This window comes from Poeciliopsis prolifica, unplaced genomic scaffold (assembly GCF_027474105.1).
Source record: "Poeciliopsis prolifica strain line A6 unplaced genomic scaffold, Auburn_PproV2 SCAFFOLD015, whole genome shotgun sequence".
Classification (NCBI taxonomy): Eukaryota; Metazoa; Chordata; class Actinopteri; order Cyprinodontiformes; family Poeciliidae; genus Poeciliopsis; species Poeciliopsis prolifica.
This window is the reverse complement of record NW_026562390.1, coordinates 8,824,875-8,841,285: the sequence shown is the minus strand read 5'-3', so window position 1 is coordinate 8,841,285 and position 16,411 is coordinate 8,824,875. Positions and strand designations below refer to the sequence as shown.

Below are 16,411 nucleotides of genomic sequence, written 5' to 3'. Positions count from 1 at the left end.
AACAACACTGGTCAAAGTCAAAGTAGATATTTTAGAATCTGCATTTGTGCTGATGCTATTTTAGTGTTTTCAATTACAGTTTATTTCACAAGGTGTCTTTCAAGACGGTGTTTTGCAGCCAGATCAAGCTTGCCACAGCAGGTTTTAAATCCCTCTTTCAGCTCCGGGTGTGTTAAATCTCCACACTACTGCACTCAAGACACTTCTTCTGACCTTTCCCTCCTCACTGAATAAAACAATATAAAAATGTCCATCAGTTAAAAAAGAAATTAGTCACAAGTAATTAGGTTAAAATCTCCATACAGAATTTATTAAAAGCCACATATGAGACTACAAATTATTTACATCTGTTATCCAACACACCTGGGAAATCCTGTGAAACTTACAAGAAAATAATATGAATTTTGATCATTTGTTAAAATACAAACCGGAAACAAGAGACTATCATTACAATGAATTATTATAACAATGTACTTTCTCTCACCATACAGGCATAAAATGGAAGCGAAGAGGTCCAAAAATGTAAAGCACTATATAATGCTTTTATGAAGGGCCAAGCATGTTGTCAAGTTTAAATAATTTGCAGTGATAAAGCATTAAAACACAGGAGCGCTCACTGAACACGACTATATTCAAGCAACAAGTAATATGTACGATACTGCTGTCAAATAATAAAGGTTGTCTTGTTACTATAGTTACCAAGACACGTTTCTAAGAAAAAACTGTAATAAATCATCTCTTGCGTACTTTGCTTTGATTCAGTATTGACATTGTGCAAAATGCCACCTGAAAGTATTAAAGTACCTTATATTATATTCAAGCTGTGTAGGAAAAGATTAAGAAAACATGAAATTTCTGAAGGCTCATATACATTCTCCCATAAGTTTTTATTGTGAATCATTTGATTTAAATATAAAACAATACAAAGCAGTGCAAATCCACGACGACTGAGTAGTATCACGCCTCTGAATAGATGCTGGGGACCTTGCTTGAGCTGTGGTCCACCATACAGAAGTAATCCCCGCCATGCAACTCTTGAGCAGAAGAGGCATCGTGAATATGAACATGGACGTCAAATCCTGCAGCAGATTGCAAACAGAAACACAACAATCTATGAATGCAGAGTGAGAAAGAAGAACATCAAAAAGCAATAAAGTACTTGTCCTTGACTGCTTTCTGCAATGTACTTAAAGCATTTCAAAGGCTATTTGTGAGGAAGTCCAGCCACGGTGATAACTGACTACTGCAGCAAAGCCTGCTTCCATAAGCATTACCATAAATACGGGAACGGAAAAAAATTTTCTTCAGGGTGAAGGAGAAAATGCCACCTTTTTATTCATGCTGCTTTTAAACATCAAACATTTGATCTCAGAGAACCTTGTCAGGATCTCTGTGGCTGTGGAGTCTGAGCTGGAACATGTTTTATTTAAAGGTGACATGATTTTGAAAGGTACTTGATTATGGCTGAAAAGAAACGGTATCAGCTGCTAATGCTTATTATAAAGACATTCTGCACAGCACAGCTGAAATGTTATTGACAAACTATGCAAACCTTTATACTGTGCCTTACAAGTATTCAAAGTCACATCCACAAATTTCTATGCACATAGTTTGAATGTCATGTGATAGACCATCACCAATATAGAGAATAACAGTAAAGCAGGAGGAAAATGATCCACAGTTTTCAAATGTTTTTCTTAGAAAAAAAAAAAAATGAAATGTACCATAATTCAACTGCATCTAGTCAGCACAGTTTTAATGCAATTGCAACATAACCCCAAAGGTCAGAGTCGTAAAGTTTTGCTTTTTATTCATGCCTTTGAAAGTTTGCAGTTTATTCATACTTTATGCACCTTTATTCTTTACCTGTCTGAAGTGTTCTGTGATTCTCATGAAGCTATTTGTTCACAAAGTAAACTATAGAGGGCTTCGTAGGTAAACTGTATTTATGAAATTATACACGTGGACAAATAAAGGTCACTTCAGAAAGCAACTGCTTAGTAGTATCAAAGTAGACGGAACTGAACCCAAACAGTGCAAAATTTTCAACATTATTGTGACAAAATGGGACAGGGGATGTGAATACTTTTGCAGGACACTGTAAAAAGGCTCTTTAGATATTTTTGAGTGTGTGTAGTGAATATTTGTTATATTTCAGACTTGGAGTACCTGGGCTCTGATCCACCACATCAAGAGGCTGGCCAAGTTGCTTCAGATCACAGTTGTTCAGCAGCGTTGGTCCACTGGGAGGAAGAGGGTGGCAGGTGGAGGAGGAAGGCCCAGAGGAGTCGCTGGAGATCAGCTCATCAACAAACCTGAAGTATTTCAAGCTTTAGTAAATACTACATCTTGTTGAGATTAAATATTTCTTATTTAAACAACTTTGAACATATTTCAAACCTCTCCAGTTGGTCATTATTATAAGGAAACATTATCAAATACAATATTATATATAGAAGCTTGGGTTGAAATGATTATGGTTTTATGTATGGTAAAACTGTATCAACTTCTGGAGAAACTGTACAGCTCTTAAAGTTAATATCAACATCAGCAAGGCATTTAAAGGGCCAAAAATGCCATACTTTTGTGAAAAAACATCTTTCAATATTTAATATATGACATAAAAGAAGTGCATGAAAAATAAATACAATAATCTGCCAATCAATTAATTGCACAAATATAAAATAATGTATTACAATTCCGAATTATAATTAAAATTGTGTGTTAAGATCATATATAATCATTTAATATTTTCTGTGTAATAGGTCCATCATTAGTTAATTTAAGCTGCCACCAAGGCACAACAAAATACCCCAACATCTGATTGTTGCACAGCAACTTCACTGGTGACTATACATCACTTTCAGTCACTTTAAACTTGAATAAAAAAAATCTGGCATTTCTTTAAGAATACCCTGAGCTATTATTAAAGATAAATCAGTATTGCTTAAAATGACACAGTAGCCGGTGATATGTTGGTATTAACTTTTCAAGGCTACATGCAAATTAGATGAATTTTAAGGTAACGTTTTAAACAAAACACCGACCGAGAAACAAACACTATCAGATGAAAAAAAAAAAAGAATCCAACAAAGATTTTTTCAACTGATTTAACAAGTAAAAGAGTAATTACAGCCTTCATTCGTTGGCGCATAGATGGCATTTTCTAGATTTTATGATTCACTCATGGAATTCCCCGGCAGCTCTTGGTGGTGGCTATAGCATCCATTGATGCGAGCGGTTGAGACCAATGAGGCAAGGCGAGGTCTGTTCTCACAAGCTGATTGTCTGCTTGGACGTCCCGCAGGGAAAGCTTTGGCCCACCGCTGGCCTGAGAACAATCCAAACCATTGAGGAGCCGTAAGCATCTGGCTTCTCACGAGGACAAAAAATCCTTCATTAGGTTCTTTGAAGAGAAGAGTGACTGAAGAGGCATTTTACCCAGGTTGAAAAGTGAATAATGTTTGTGGCCATTAAATGTGAAAAGCTTTTTCTTGTAGCATCCATTGCACGTACTTGCAAAAAGCAAAAGCACAAACAATAATTTAATCGTTGGGTGGCGGTTCCTGCTCTTGATGTTTTATTTCTGTTGTGTTTTACTCTCAGTTAGACCCTTAATTAATTAGTCACGTGAATCATGTGGATTGTAGTTTGTTCGTACATGTGTTATATGTCTATTTAAAACAAGTTGAACTTGAACACGAGACCTTGATGCATGGTTAACATGCATCAAGGTGAAATGAAATAAAAAAATGAAATCCTTTTTTTTAATGCAAGAACAAGTACATGGATTTTTGCAAAAACTGATTATTTTAGTAGTAGTAGTTTACTCTCTCTTAGTGAAAATGTAGCAAGGTATTTTGCTAACTTCTGATCATAAAAGCAAGCTTTGAAATATGTATCGGACAGATTTAAGGTTTAACTGAGAGACCTCTGCCACTACTTTCAGAAATGACTGATATGTATTGAATATAATAATGATGAAAATAACTATAATTGTTGATTACCTGTAGTTATCTGGCATGGAGAACATCTGAGCCAAGTGGGGACTGTGATAAGAATCCTGTCCTTGTGTTGCACCTGAGGAAAAGGACAATGTTTTTTTTTTCTCTCATATTAAATGCATTTATGCGAACATCCACAACTTTGACGTACAGCAGTATGTCTCATGAGACGCACCAAGAGCTGGGTTCAAGCTGTTGTCTAGCCTTGCTGGCGGGGAAATGTCGGGATGCAGAGGGTGAATGGTCAAACAGTCAGCCAGTGTGTCTTGGGCTGCATCAGTAGAAGATTTCATCTACAGAAACGACACAAAAAGCTAAACATAAACAAATATGGACAGCAGAGACACTGACCAAAAGTTCACAATATCACTATTCTATTTGTGTTCTAATGTTACATATATGAATTACAATTTTCTACTACTTCTGTAAACAATACCACTGATAACAGTCATTAAAAGGATCCAAGCCCCCTCCTGTAAGATTATCTGCCACTCATCTGTCTGCATTGACCAAATCATTCCAGCTGCTGAAATGTAGCAGCTAAGGTAATCACGTCTCTTTATTAAGCATCACAGACATACCATACTACAAATATGAGGAAATGTTCAAAGCTTTTGAAGACACCTAAAAAGACCTTAAATGTTACTTGCTACATCAGTTTTCTATTGTCTACCAGAAGATGTTTTGTTCTTTTAACCCATTTGTAGCATATTAATTTTTATATGATTTAATAACTAATTAATGAAAAATTTGTTCATCAGATGTAGCAAGAATCCAGAGGTATTCACACTTTTGTGATAAACATGCAAATTTCCATTGAAATTGTAACTCTTAGAACACATTGACATTTTTTTTGTCCATTATTTGTCTAATGGATATTTTTACTCGATGCGTTCAGCAAATACTAAAGTTATTTGTGCAGAAGACAATAAAAAATTTCATATCACTGATTTTATTTTAAAACATCTATGAAATTACCTAACTTATAACTAACAGAAAAATGTATCTCTGCAAATTCTCATGATTTTTCTTAATATCTTCGATGTCACACACCTCAAAATTAAAAACCTTTTCTCACTAACATGCAAAAATCCTAATAGCAAAATTGCACTACTGTAAAGTGCAACTCTTAATGGAGTGGCTCTCAGTGGGAAAACACTCAGACAAACAACATTACACAGTAATTTTGTGAGACCCTTTTCTGCCTCGGTTAACCTAAGAGTGCATAAATTGACAAACTGCAAGTCATTTCCATCTAACCGCATGCACACCTTTAATTAAAGATAATGATCATCTGTGTACAGTTAAGTTGCAGAGCTAAGTGAGTGGGATGAAAAGCCTGTCACAGAGCTAATTAGGATGAAGGAAAGCACAATGAAATGAAATGTGTCATATGCTGTATGTAAAAGAGGTTTATTTCATGTTCACGGCTGTCATGTTACCAAAGTGGAACTTATTTCTAAAGCTTAGCATCAGACAGCAAATTCCTGAAATTTTCTTCAAAAACAGCCCAAGGATTTTCATTCAATGATCACAGCGTTTGAGTTCCTTGTCCTTCTACTGCATATATGATCCCTTTGGTGTAGCAGAGAAAAACAGTATGTATGATGATCTTCTTTATTCTGCTACGCTAGCATTGGGGTACTCACCTTCTTCCGTAACTGCCGCTCTTTGGTAGAATGAGACTTCATATGTTTCCTCAATGAACTGGGGTCAGTGTAGCGTTTTGCACAGCCAGGCACCTGGCAGGCATATGGTTTCTGCACAGCCACAAACACATAAACCCAGACGGTGAACACATACTGATCCAAAGAATCAAAATAATATCTCTAATTATACCATGTGATTGTGATGAGGCACCACTGACTGTGTCCAGGTGTGTTCGCTGGTGTTTAGCTCTGTCGCTTGAGTTGCTGAAAGCTTTGTGACACCCTGGGTGCTGACACAGATAGGGTTTCTCCCCTGTGTGGCTGCGCAGGTGAATCTTCAGGTTTTCAAGTCGAGAAAAAGCCTTGTTGCAGCCTTCAAACTGTGACAGTATAAACAAAATGTGGTTAAAATTAGTTCTGCTTATAGACGAGCAGCTTGAAAAAAGCAAATCTTTGAAACAAGTCTCATTAAAATGAATAGTGTTATTATAAAATGAGGCCTAAATACTAAAATTCAATGTTTGTGAAAGATGTCACTTATGGTTCCTGGCACAAGGATTCACACATGCTAACACCCTTTATTTCATCAGATCAGAACCACAAGCAACATATTTTGTTAGAAGTTCATGTGAGTAAACATAGTTATGCAACTTGCAGCTCTGGAACTACAGGACTGCTCGTCTTTTATGAAAATCAGCGGAGACATTTTCTACTTGATGGAAAACGGCTACGCTGATGTTCTATAGGATATGATTTTCTTGTCTTTTTATATTGCTGTTCTGAATAATTAATCAGAATTTCAATTTGCACTTAGATTTTTATGTTTTTTTTTCAGGTTTTATGAATTTGGAAAACACTTATTTGGCCTTGTTTTACAAGAGAAATATTTTTCCCTTGTAAAAACAATTAAATGTTTTCTCCATTTTTAAATTAAAAAAATAATTATGGTACTTTTATTTTGGTTTCACAAAACCAAAATAACAAAAAATCAATAACCATAAAACCAAAAAAACTATGTTTTTACAGTATACTGTGAAAATAAGTACAAATAAGAAGGTTTTTATAACTTTAGACGTATTGTACCTTGCTTGCACAAGGACAAAATAACTTTTTGGACTAAAAAAAGTAACCAAGATCTGTGAAAGACCAACACAAATAGTCCATAAATGAGACATGAAGGGATACAAAATCAGCCCATTTTAAACGAATACTCTCAAACACAACTTAGTTCAATTAATCTTAGTACAAATGCAGTTGTTATGTGAAAGCCTCAGAGGATAGATAACACAATATCTAGTAAGGCACAGTAGGTTTAGGGGACATCTGCAGCATTTTTGCCATACATGTACAGTTAAATCCCATATTTTTAGTCCCTTCTGACTAGGATCAGTTTTAAAATTAATTGTTTTTCTGACTAGAAGTAATGATAAGTTTTTTTAGTGGCTAAACCAGCAAACAGTTTGAAATCTAAATCAGTTTAGAAGCACGGATAATTTAAGGCTTTATAGTTTTTTTTCACAGTGATAAGTTTCAGCTCAATGTTTCAATATTGTTAATTGGCGGATTTGCTTAGAAAGAACTTATTTCAGTGTTTACATTTTACAAAAGTCAATCTCACCCAAACTTTTCAAGTATGCATGTTTACACATTGACCAGCAGGGGTCAGTGTTTAAACATGCAGAAACAGTTGTATTTTATTATCAACCACAGATTTCACATCACCTTGACAGCATCTGGCAGCTACGAATTATGAATAAATAAACAACAACGTTTAGTAAGTTGATACAAATACATTTTTACTGTAAGACTGATAAGTAATTTAATGATTGACAGCACCATACAGAAGGTCTTATGTGGGTAGATAGTGTCTGGCGTTTGAGGAAAATATTAATACCAAGTCTAATTCCAGTCAACGTAAGTGGTTACCTCATCATGTGACCAATGACTTCATCCCTAAAACATCCAAATCATTCAAAGCCTTTTCTACTAAGTCCAGAATTATGTTGCCCTCTTCCTGGGGGGTCAGAAAGGGTGGTTTGTGTTGGGAACCTTTTTTTTTTTGTTGTCCTAATGAATCCTCATGGTCAAGGAGCATAGACCATGTCTGATATTGTTATTCTTTCTCCAGGACTGGATTCCTCACATTCTTATATCTCTCGGTCATAGTTGCCAGAAATAAATCAACTTTTTTCCCTCACAGAATGAGAAATTCTTGCCGTTCTTTCTTAACACAACAGTGACTTTTGACTGAAAAATAAAGAAAAGAAAGGAATCAAACAAGCCAATCTTGTTTTTGCAATTGATTGCAAAAACAGATTTTCATTCAAATTCCAGGAAAGGTATTTACATAAGGTTTGTGAAAAGACTTGGGAAGAATTCCAAACATTTGGTGGAAGTGGAAATTAATTTGGAAACATAAAATAGAAAAGAGAGAAAATATGTAAAACATTTCATACATCTCTTATTTAGGAGCGAAATCTTGGTTCATGCCTTCTTTTTCTGGTAGCACTATAAAAGCCTTGCTCTGAAGGCCAAATTAGGACAAGAAAAAAAACAACAGGAAAAAGACAGCTGCCTGAAGCAATGCAAACAAAGATAAATTTCCTCTAAACACCAAACTGGACTGAACTAACTTAAAACTAAAATCCTGGCACACTCCCGCCAAGTCCAGAGGTAGGTAGCTATGTTACTCCCTCTCCGCTTCTCTGTGTCACAAAGCTCTCCTGAGGAGGGCTTTTTATTGTGCCACAAGGGATGTTTAGGATTGAAAAGAAAGCAGTGTGGCTCCTCAGCCTCACAGCCAACTTCTGACAAATCCTGGCAGGTACTCACACCCCAGCTGAACAATGACAGCTGCAGTCTGTGCCAGCAGACTGTCTGGTTCCCAGTTCAGCTCTGAGGTCAATTCACTATTCTGCACCCAGTTATGCCAATTTTTTTGTGCCTTTTTTTTATCTTTCTTTTTGTGAAACTCTTTCAACTCCACATACTTTCTATGTGTTAGGTAATCCTTCACACTTCAAATATTTTTCAAAAATTCTCAAGATAAAATTGGAAGTCCTCTGGGGATTTTGTCATCTGAAACACAAACCCACAGGCTGGGTGCAACAAAAAAGATGCTAACACTTACTGAACAAAAACGCATCAAGGGGCTTGTCATAAAAGCAGCGTTTCCGAGGCAATATCAATGATCGCATAGATGGTATTCTTGGATCTGCTGTTTCCTGAGCTTGTCAATGTCAATTTATTTGCAAAACACATTTAAAACCTCACTGGGTGGAGAATAAAATGAGAACAAAGGAGAGATTAAATGTAAATTGAAACATGTCAAAAAACGTTACGGACAAATTAATCATTGGAAGCTTTCTGTGAGGTATCAGCTCACATACAGCGAAAGCACAAAGTCTTATAAAGTATTTTTAGTCTAGTTTCTAGTGCAAATATCTTAATACACTTGAAATAAGACAAAACTAACTCACAATACATTTTCCAGTAAGATACAGAGACTTGTTTTAAGTCATCGCACTTGCAAGAAGATATTATTTTCATAAATGAAAAAAAAATATCTTCACTTATATTCAACATACCACTGGTACTAGTACTTCTTTTTATATATTTACGAGGTGTCTGAAATTCACATTTACCCTAACAGTGATGAGTATACCTGTAAAACTATTGTTGCTTAGGTTACCTAAAACAAACAGGTAAGTAACGGTTGTATTTTTAAAAAGAAACTGTTTAATAATTGTTGACCAGATTGTGGGATAACAGTACAGGTCTGAGTCTGCCCCATATGTCCATCGTGAAACAAGAGCTACTTCAATGTTGTGATGTTGCCACAATGAGCATTATATTCTATACTACAGCTTCTATAGCTGTCATCTATTTACTTAAAGAAAAATTACATATTTCGACATTTTAAAATAATTTATCTTCTTAAAATAAATTTTACTCATAGGGAAAAATGTCTAAGACTAACAAATTACTTCAAAATGTTTCTAAAAAAGTAAAGCATTTCTTTTCCTGCTTAAGTGTTTTCTGGAGAAACAACTACAGGTTCAAATTCTCCTTTTGGCAATAAGCTGCAGCCATAAATGTTTCATCACCGAATGATTAAAGGGAGCCATCCAACAACGGCAGCCTCCATGGCAACAGAGCCAGTTTCAACTAATAAGTGAGTATTTTGGAACAGAAGGTCGACTGCAAGAATGCATGATGTTAATTTTTAACTTGTTGAAAGCATCAATGTACTAAACCATGTTTAGCCCATGACTTGTTAATTACTCATTCAAGTCAGAGTGAGGAAAAGACAACACAATCTAGGTGTATATGTGTCTAAGAAATGAACTGGTTCCACTATTGTGCGTGTCAGCAACCTTTATGATGCAAAGAGCCATTTTTACGCTGATAAAATTTGTCCAGAGATGCAAAACCTGTATGACCCCTTAGGCAAAGCAAAACACATTTGTTGGTTTAGAATTGTGTGTACAAAAATCGGTCTAGTACTTTATGTCCTTTAAAAAAATAAAGGAAAAACATTGTATGTATTGTTAAGACGTTTTGAACAATAATGTTATGCTAAACAACAATATTTTTAGTTCTAATTTAAAGGTAAAAGAGGACAAAGGACAAAGGAAGGAAGAACATAACACCATGCTTGGCTCCACTTTTTTGGTTTTGTTTTTCATGTCTTGTTTTATTATTTACAGTAATTAGATATAATTAAATGCACTAATTGTTGTGCTTAATTGAAAGGGCTCTGTTAAATGGAGGCATGCTATTTAAACTTTAGAAATAAAAGTATTTTCTCTATTCAATTTTTTTTGCTGCCAGGTTTCACTTTACAGTCACCATGACTTTATTTCACATTGTATTTACATTTCACATTATTGCCTTTACCATTTTGTTTTGTTTTTTTATATATATTTTAATGAAATTTTTGAAACACTTTTTTCTCTGTAGAAAACTTTTAATCACCTTGTGTATCGATGGTGCAATGTAAAAAGAAGCTTTCTTTGCTTTCTCTCCCCATCTACAACATTTTAAAATAAACTATCTCTGTTGCCAAAGGGGCATCACCTTCCCAGGACAACAGCCAAGCTTTCTGGCTCAGTCCTGGCAAATCCTTTGAATGCAGACAGCCACAATAGCTTGCAGAGGCCCAGTGGGTATTGCCAGAGCTGCAGTGCAAGGCCTCTTTTGTGCTTATTTAATAACTATATAATTGAGTTAACTCCCATGCCAATTATCACAGAGCTCTGCTAATTGCCCCATGGCTTAAGTTAGAATCAGACTGGCCATATTTTAAATGAAGACCTTTCCCAAATGCCATTTCACATAAGGGTAGTCACCCCAATAATGATTTTTGGCAGTTTTCAAATAGACACTGTAGCATTAATTTGCTCATAGTGAAGTGAAATTAGCAAGGTCCGCCATTTACCATGCTTCTGTGTTGTCAGCATTCAGCTATGCCATCTCACAGAGGAGTAAAAACTTTCCAGTCTATTGAGTGTTTTCAGACAACAATCAGAAACAAGGAGAATGCAAGATTGATTTCAGCAGAATGAGATGCATGAGAAAGATATGTAAAGTATACCGAGCATTTGTTGGGTTTCTCTCCGGAGTGGACCCTCATGTGGATAAGAAGCTTGTATCTGGCATTGAATGGCTTAAAGTTTCGTGGACAGCCAACCCAATAGCACGTGAAGTCCTCTGCCTTTTGTTGGTCCACATGCAGCTTCTCTATGTGCCTTACCAGCTCCTCCTTTTGGTCGTAAACTGCAGTGCAATCCAGCCACCTGCAGCAGTGAGTGCCGCAGTCCTCTGCCTCCCCTTCCTCCTCCTCCAGCATGGGAATCTGTGGTAAAAAGCTGACTCCGTGCCTGTTTGGAAACAGGGGAGCTTGTATGGCAGTGTTCTGAGACTGGACCTTCATTTTGCAGTGGTATCTGGAAGGGTTTATGTGATGATGTGAGTGGTAAGGGGGAGGAGGCCCATGTGGAACAATGGCTTCTTGGACCCTCATCAATGACGCCGGCTCTGGCTGCAACGGTGGTAGAATGCAGTTAGACATTTGGCTACAACTCTCTGAAGTCTTTTCCAGGAACCCTTCTTCATGTGAAAGGCACTGTGGTCCCACCATCATGTTAGCCATCTGGTTCTCTAGGCCCCCTCCCTCATCAAGCGCCTGCATACGGCCACACTCTGATAGCAGGGTTAATGTTTGTGTAGGGCCTGGCATGCTGCATGGATGGTTGTGGGGTATGCAGCGACCCTTCACCCCTAAGAAATGACCATATCCATCAGAGTGAACAGGAGAGAGGGTGAGATGGGATGACGGAGAGCTGCGAGAACCGTTGATGTAAGCCACAAGCGATGTGGGCGAGGTCCGTATAATGCTGTTAAAATCAATCCCCATGACGTCTGACAATGGTGACGTGGAAAGCGCTCTCTTCTTCGCATGAGATTGTCTCGGGCTTCCAGCCTCAGCTGCAAAAAGATACGAGGGCAAGGAGGCAGAGGTGCTCGTTTCTCCTGACGCGGTGGTACCAGACATGGCTGTGCCGGGGGAGAGGCTGAGTTGTTCACCGCCCTCACCGGCTTGGGCACAGCTCTGAGGTAGTCCCACGGGGGGAAGCACACGGTAACCATATGCCCAGTCCTGTTTGCTACTAAACACAGACTGGGTTTCAAACAGGCTCAGGGTGGTGGACGCCAGGGATTCTCTGGAAAATAAGGACCTGAAAAAGATTCCTGTTTGCTTTAGAAATAATATCAAATCTTGTGAGGACCTCATACAATGACATAACACTGAGATATTGCTCACCTGGCATCGTTGTGAGAAAATGGCACACTGTGAGAGGATGGAGGCCGGAGTCTTGCAGGAAATGTTGGCACTGAGAAAGCACTTATAGGACTGCTGGTCACTGTTAGATTAACACCCGCTGCCATAGCAGAGGCATCAAAAGTGGATCCAGACACTGCAAAATCAGCTGGAGACAATGCAGGACTTTAAAAAATAACCTGGGTTATACTGCACTAGAGCATATAAGTTATGGGAAATATTTAGATAAAAACCAAACTCAAAAGCACTTAGCAATCAACAGATCTGAACTGTGCAGCAATGGGCTATGAAATAACTGTGAACCACGCTGGAAATTATAGGTCTTCAGTGTTCGTTGAGTAGCAAGCATTGGATTTAGTCTAGTCTATTCTAAAACCCCTAAATACAGAGAGCACAAAGATCAGGGATAAAACTGCAACAACGCTTTGAAAAGCTTTGAAAAGCTTTGAAAAAGACGTGACCGTTATTCTAAAGTAGATCATTGTTCCAAAAAGACCCCTTGTAATTCCAGAATTGCTGAAAAGATGCTCAGCTCAAGTGGATGAAGACAGGTCTAAGTTGAGTAAAAGAAGTTACTCTACTTAGATAAGAACATTGAACTTTTAGTGCTCTGTAAAAAAACAACAACAACAACAACAACAAAAAAAACATACGGGTGATGGAAAACAAATACGCCACATCACCCTGAAATAGTGTAGAGACATGGAACATGTCCAATGTTAGCAGGAACATATTTATTCAAATAAAAACACATAAAACCCCAATACGAAGCACAGTAAGAAAATATGAGAAGTTTAATGAGTTTGAATACTTTCCTAAGGCACTGAAAAGCTTTAAAATGCTGTTGTAGAAAATAAAGTAACACCTAGATTTTACTCATACAATTATTTTTGCAAGACATTTTCATCCTTTAAGTTTTGTTTTTACCTTTGACACTGTAGATGGAAGAGTTTAGGAGTTTTGTATTCCTGGCAGTTGTCTTAGTCGTGTTCTGAAGTGGAAAAGAGGGTATTTGCTCTGGGTTCCTGGGTGGCACTGTTAAATTTTTCCCATTAGTCAACACTTTTCTGCGGAGGCTCAGGTTCGGGAGGACAACATGGCCTTCATTTTGGTTTCCAAAAGATAAAGAATGGATGCTTCTGCTCTTTGCTTTCTCCGTTCTGCCTGTGGATGACCTAAGTCCTGCTTGTTGAGGTGAAGAAGACACAGGTATCCCGATGGTCTGGGACTGGTGGCCTCTGATTGTATTCAGTGATGGAGGGATGCTGCACGGAGACACCAGGAGCTGGCAACCTTTTCCACTCATGGCTGAGGCAGATTCTGCAAAGGATCGATGCTCATGAAGAACTCTTATTCCCACAGCTGTGTCTTGAGAAGCTGGTTTTATATCAATGATGGGCGTCCAACGGTAATGCCTTCAAATAGAAAAACGTTTCAAGAAATAAGGATGAATAAATCTAAAATTTAGTATACACAATAAATCCTTTCAGTATGTAAATAAAAATAAGTCTTGAACATGATGCAATTAGTTCTAATCACTTTCTAAATCTGGTTACATATGGAGAAATCAAACTGAATTGAATACAGAGAAAATCTTTTACTTTTTAAACTTAAATTTTTATCTAAAAGATAATAATTTGAATGTGAAAAATGTGTCATCTCACAACTTTTTATCAGGCTCGTTGATCGCTTTGGTTTTTTGAATTACTAACTCATAAACACTATATTCTGTATTGAAAATGGAGCCGTTATTTTGTTGTATCCTTAAGAATTTAAACCAACTCAATGTTGTAATCTTTGGGGCTTTTTATGTCTCATTTTGGAATTTGTCCCTCTTTATTGTTTTTATTCTGCTCATTCAATTCTTCTGTTATTGTTTTGTCATATTAAATTTCTGCTCTGAGTTGCAATTTTTGGTTTTGGTTGTTTTGCGTGGATCTGAGTTTCTGGTTTATTTTAGAACTGCTCCATAAACTCTATGTATGCAGTTTTCCCAATGCTTCTGTTTCAAAATGTCTCATTTTCATTTGAATTTGGATTGATACTTTCATTAAACCTGTTGGGTTTCTGCATTGCACTGTGTTCTGGTTTCAGTGATTTTGCTTCTTTGTGTATTCCATCTGCCATTTCTCCTTCTTCTAAGTTCAACATCAGCTACTTGCCTTCCCGCACAGTTGCACCCTGTTTATAATCAACCACCCGCTCCCGGATTAGTAATCACCCTTTTTGGTTACTGTAGGTTTTCAGCATGTTCTTGTTTCATATTTGGAATTTCTGTCTTGTAATTACTTTTTTGATTCTGCTTCCTCAAAAGAAAAAAACACAAACAATACACTTGAATGAACATTGATGTCTTTGCTCTGGCACCTTTTCATTTTAGAATTTGTTCTCATTCTAACTCAATGTTTCCCAACTCTGGTCTTCAGTGCACATTATCCAGTATATTTGGATGTTTCCCTGATTTAAGACATCTGATTCAGATGATTGCAGTTCAACAAAAACCTGTTAATCACCTATCAACTGAAATTATAAGCGCTTGAAGTAGGAAAATTTGACACATGCAGGGCAGTGTGCCTTTTTAGACCTGGGTTGGAAAACACTGCCCTAACAAACCCTAACGTCAGCCTTTAACTCAAGCTCATGTCTCCATTACAGAATTATTACAGGCATATTCCAACTCATATGTCTTTAATAATGCTTGTCCTTGTCAAAGTCCTTGTCAAAGTCTGCTCTTAGCTCCAGTGTCCAAATATAACAGGAACACTTTTTCCAGACTTTCATACCTTGACTGTGGAAAAGGTTCCTTTTGTTTATGTTGTCTTGAGAGTGTTTACTCATTTAAAAAAATGGATGAAGGCAATAGTTTTACTTTATAACTCTTGAAATATTTGCGTGATTGTCTGATGGGTTTAATAAGTTCTCTTTTTATTATTAAAAACAAACAAACACATGTTTTAACTCTTACCCTGTGTGGTATATAGTGATTTTAATTATCAAATTCAGATTAGAAGAGGGGGCGCTTAATGAAAATCAACATAAAATCTGCTGTGAACACATTTAGAAAATGGAGTCCTAAATGGTGACGTTGACATGAAACATTTGTGAGAATTCACACGCAAGTTAATTGTACGTCTTGCAGCTTGATACGTATTTTCTACAAAACTATTGTATAAATAGATTATTCATCACCGCGTCATTGAGACACATCAACTTACCTGCAATGTGCGGTAACTGCTCCCCAAACTGTCCTCCGGGTTGTTCACTTTATTCTCATTTCTGGTGTTTCTTGACGAGTTTTTGATAAGTGAGAAAAAAAAAGTTGAGCCGGTTAGAAATCCCTCCGCAGCTTCCCTGCGATCTTTTCCCTGTGTTTCCAGGAACAACTTCTTTCTTTTCTTTTCTTTTTTTTTTTTTGGTTTCTTGCGTCCCGATTATACTTTTGCCCTTGGCGCGGCTGTAAGTGCACTACGTCATCTCAAGTGCACTGCAAGAGTAAATCATTAAGTTTTTGTTTTGTTAGTTCAGTTAGCGTGTATGACAGAGCTCCTCATCCTTAAACGCAGTCTGCAGGTTTATTCACGACTCTGATTCACCTTTAAATTAATATATATGCTTTATACTTTGTCATAAAGTTTTTTTTAATCTAAAATCCTTTACATATATACATATTTTCACCTTTCACCACAAATTACGTTTTTTATACAATATCATGCTACAAACTTTTCTGTAAACTGGTGCTAGATACATACCTGACTTAAACTGAATATAATGTTGTAGGGATTCAATTTGCAGACCAGCGATTAGTTCCTGTGACTTCTGCTATTCAAAGAGCAAAGTTTTTGCCTTTGTTCTTAAGAACTAAAATTTGTCTATAGCCTGAAAATCGATTTGACTCTTCAGAAAAGATGACTCAG

At 36.9% G+C, this 16,411-nt stretch overlaps 1 protein-coding gene across 1 annotated transcript; it reads right to left on the bottom strand.

Annotated features, from left to right (window-relative positions):
* Positions 1 to 329: 329 nt before the first annotated feature.
* On the bottom strand, positions 330 to 15,853 carry glis3 (GLIS family zinc finger 3). The gene is made up of 10 exons (XM_055040402.1): positions 15,713 to 15,853; positions 13,425 to 13,912; positions 12,480 to 12,645; positions 11,250 to 12,393; positions 5,872 to 6,033; positions 5,654 to 5,764; positions 4,156 to 4,297; positions 4,008 to 4,080; positions 2,170 to 2,315; positions 330 to 1,079 (listed from the first exon to the last, which is right to left on the bottom strand). The coding sequence occupies exons 2-10, from the start codon at positions 13,801 to 13,803 to the stop codon at positions 958 to 960; spliced, it is 2,445 nt and encodes an 814-aa protein (XP_054896377.1). The 5' UTR covers positions 13,804 to 13,912; positions 15,713 to 15,853; the 3' UTR covers positions 330 to 957.
* Positions 15,854 to 16,411: the final 558 nt, after the last annotated feature.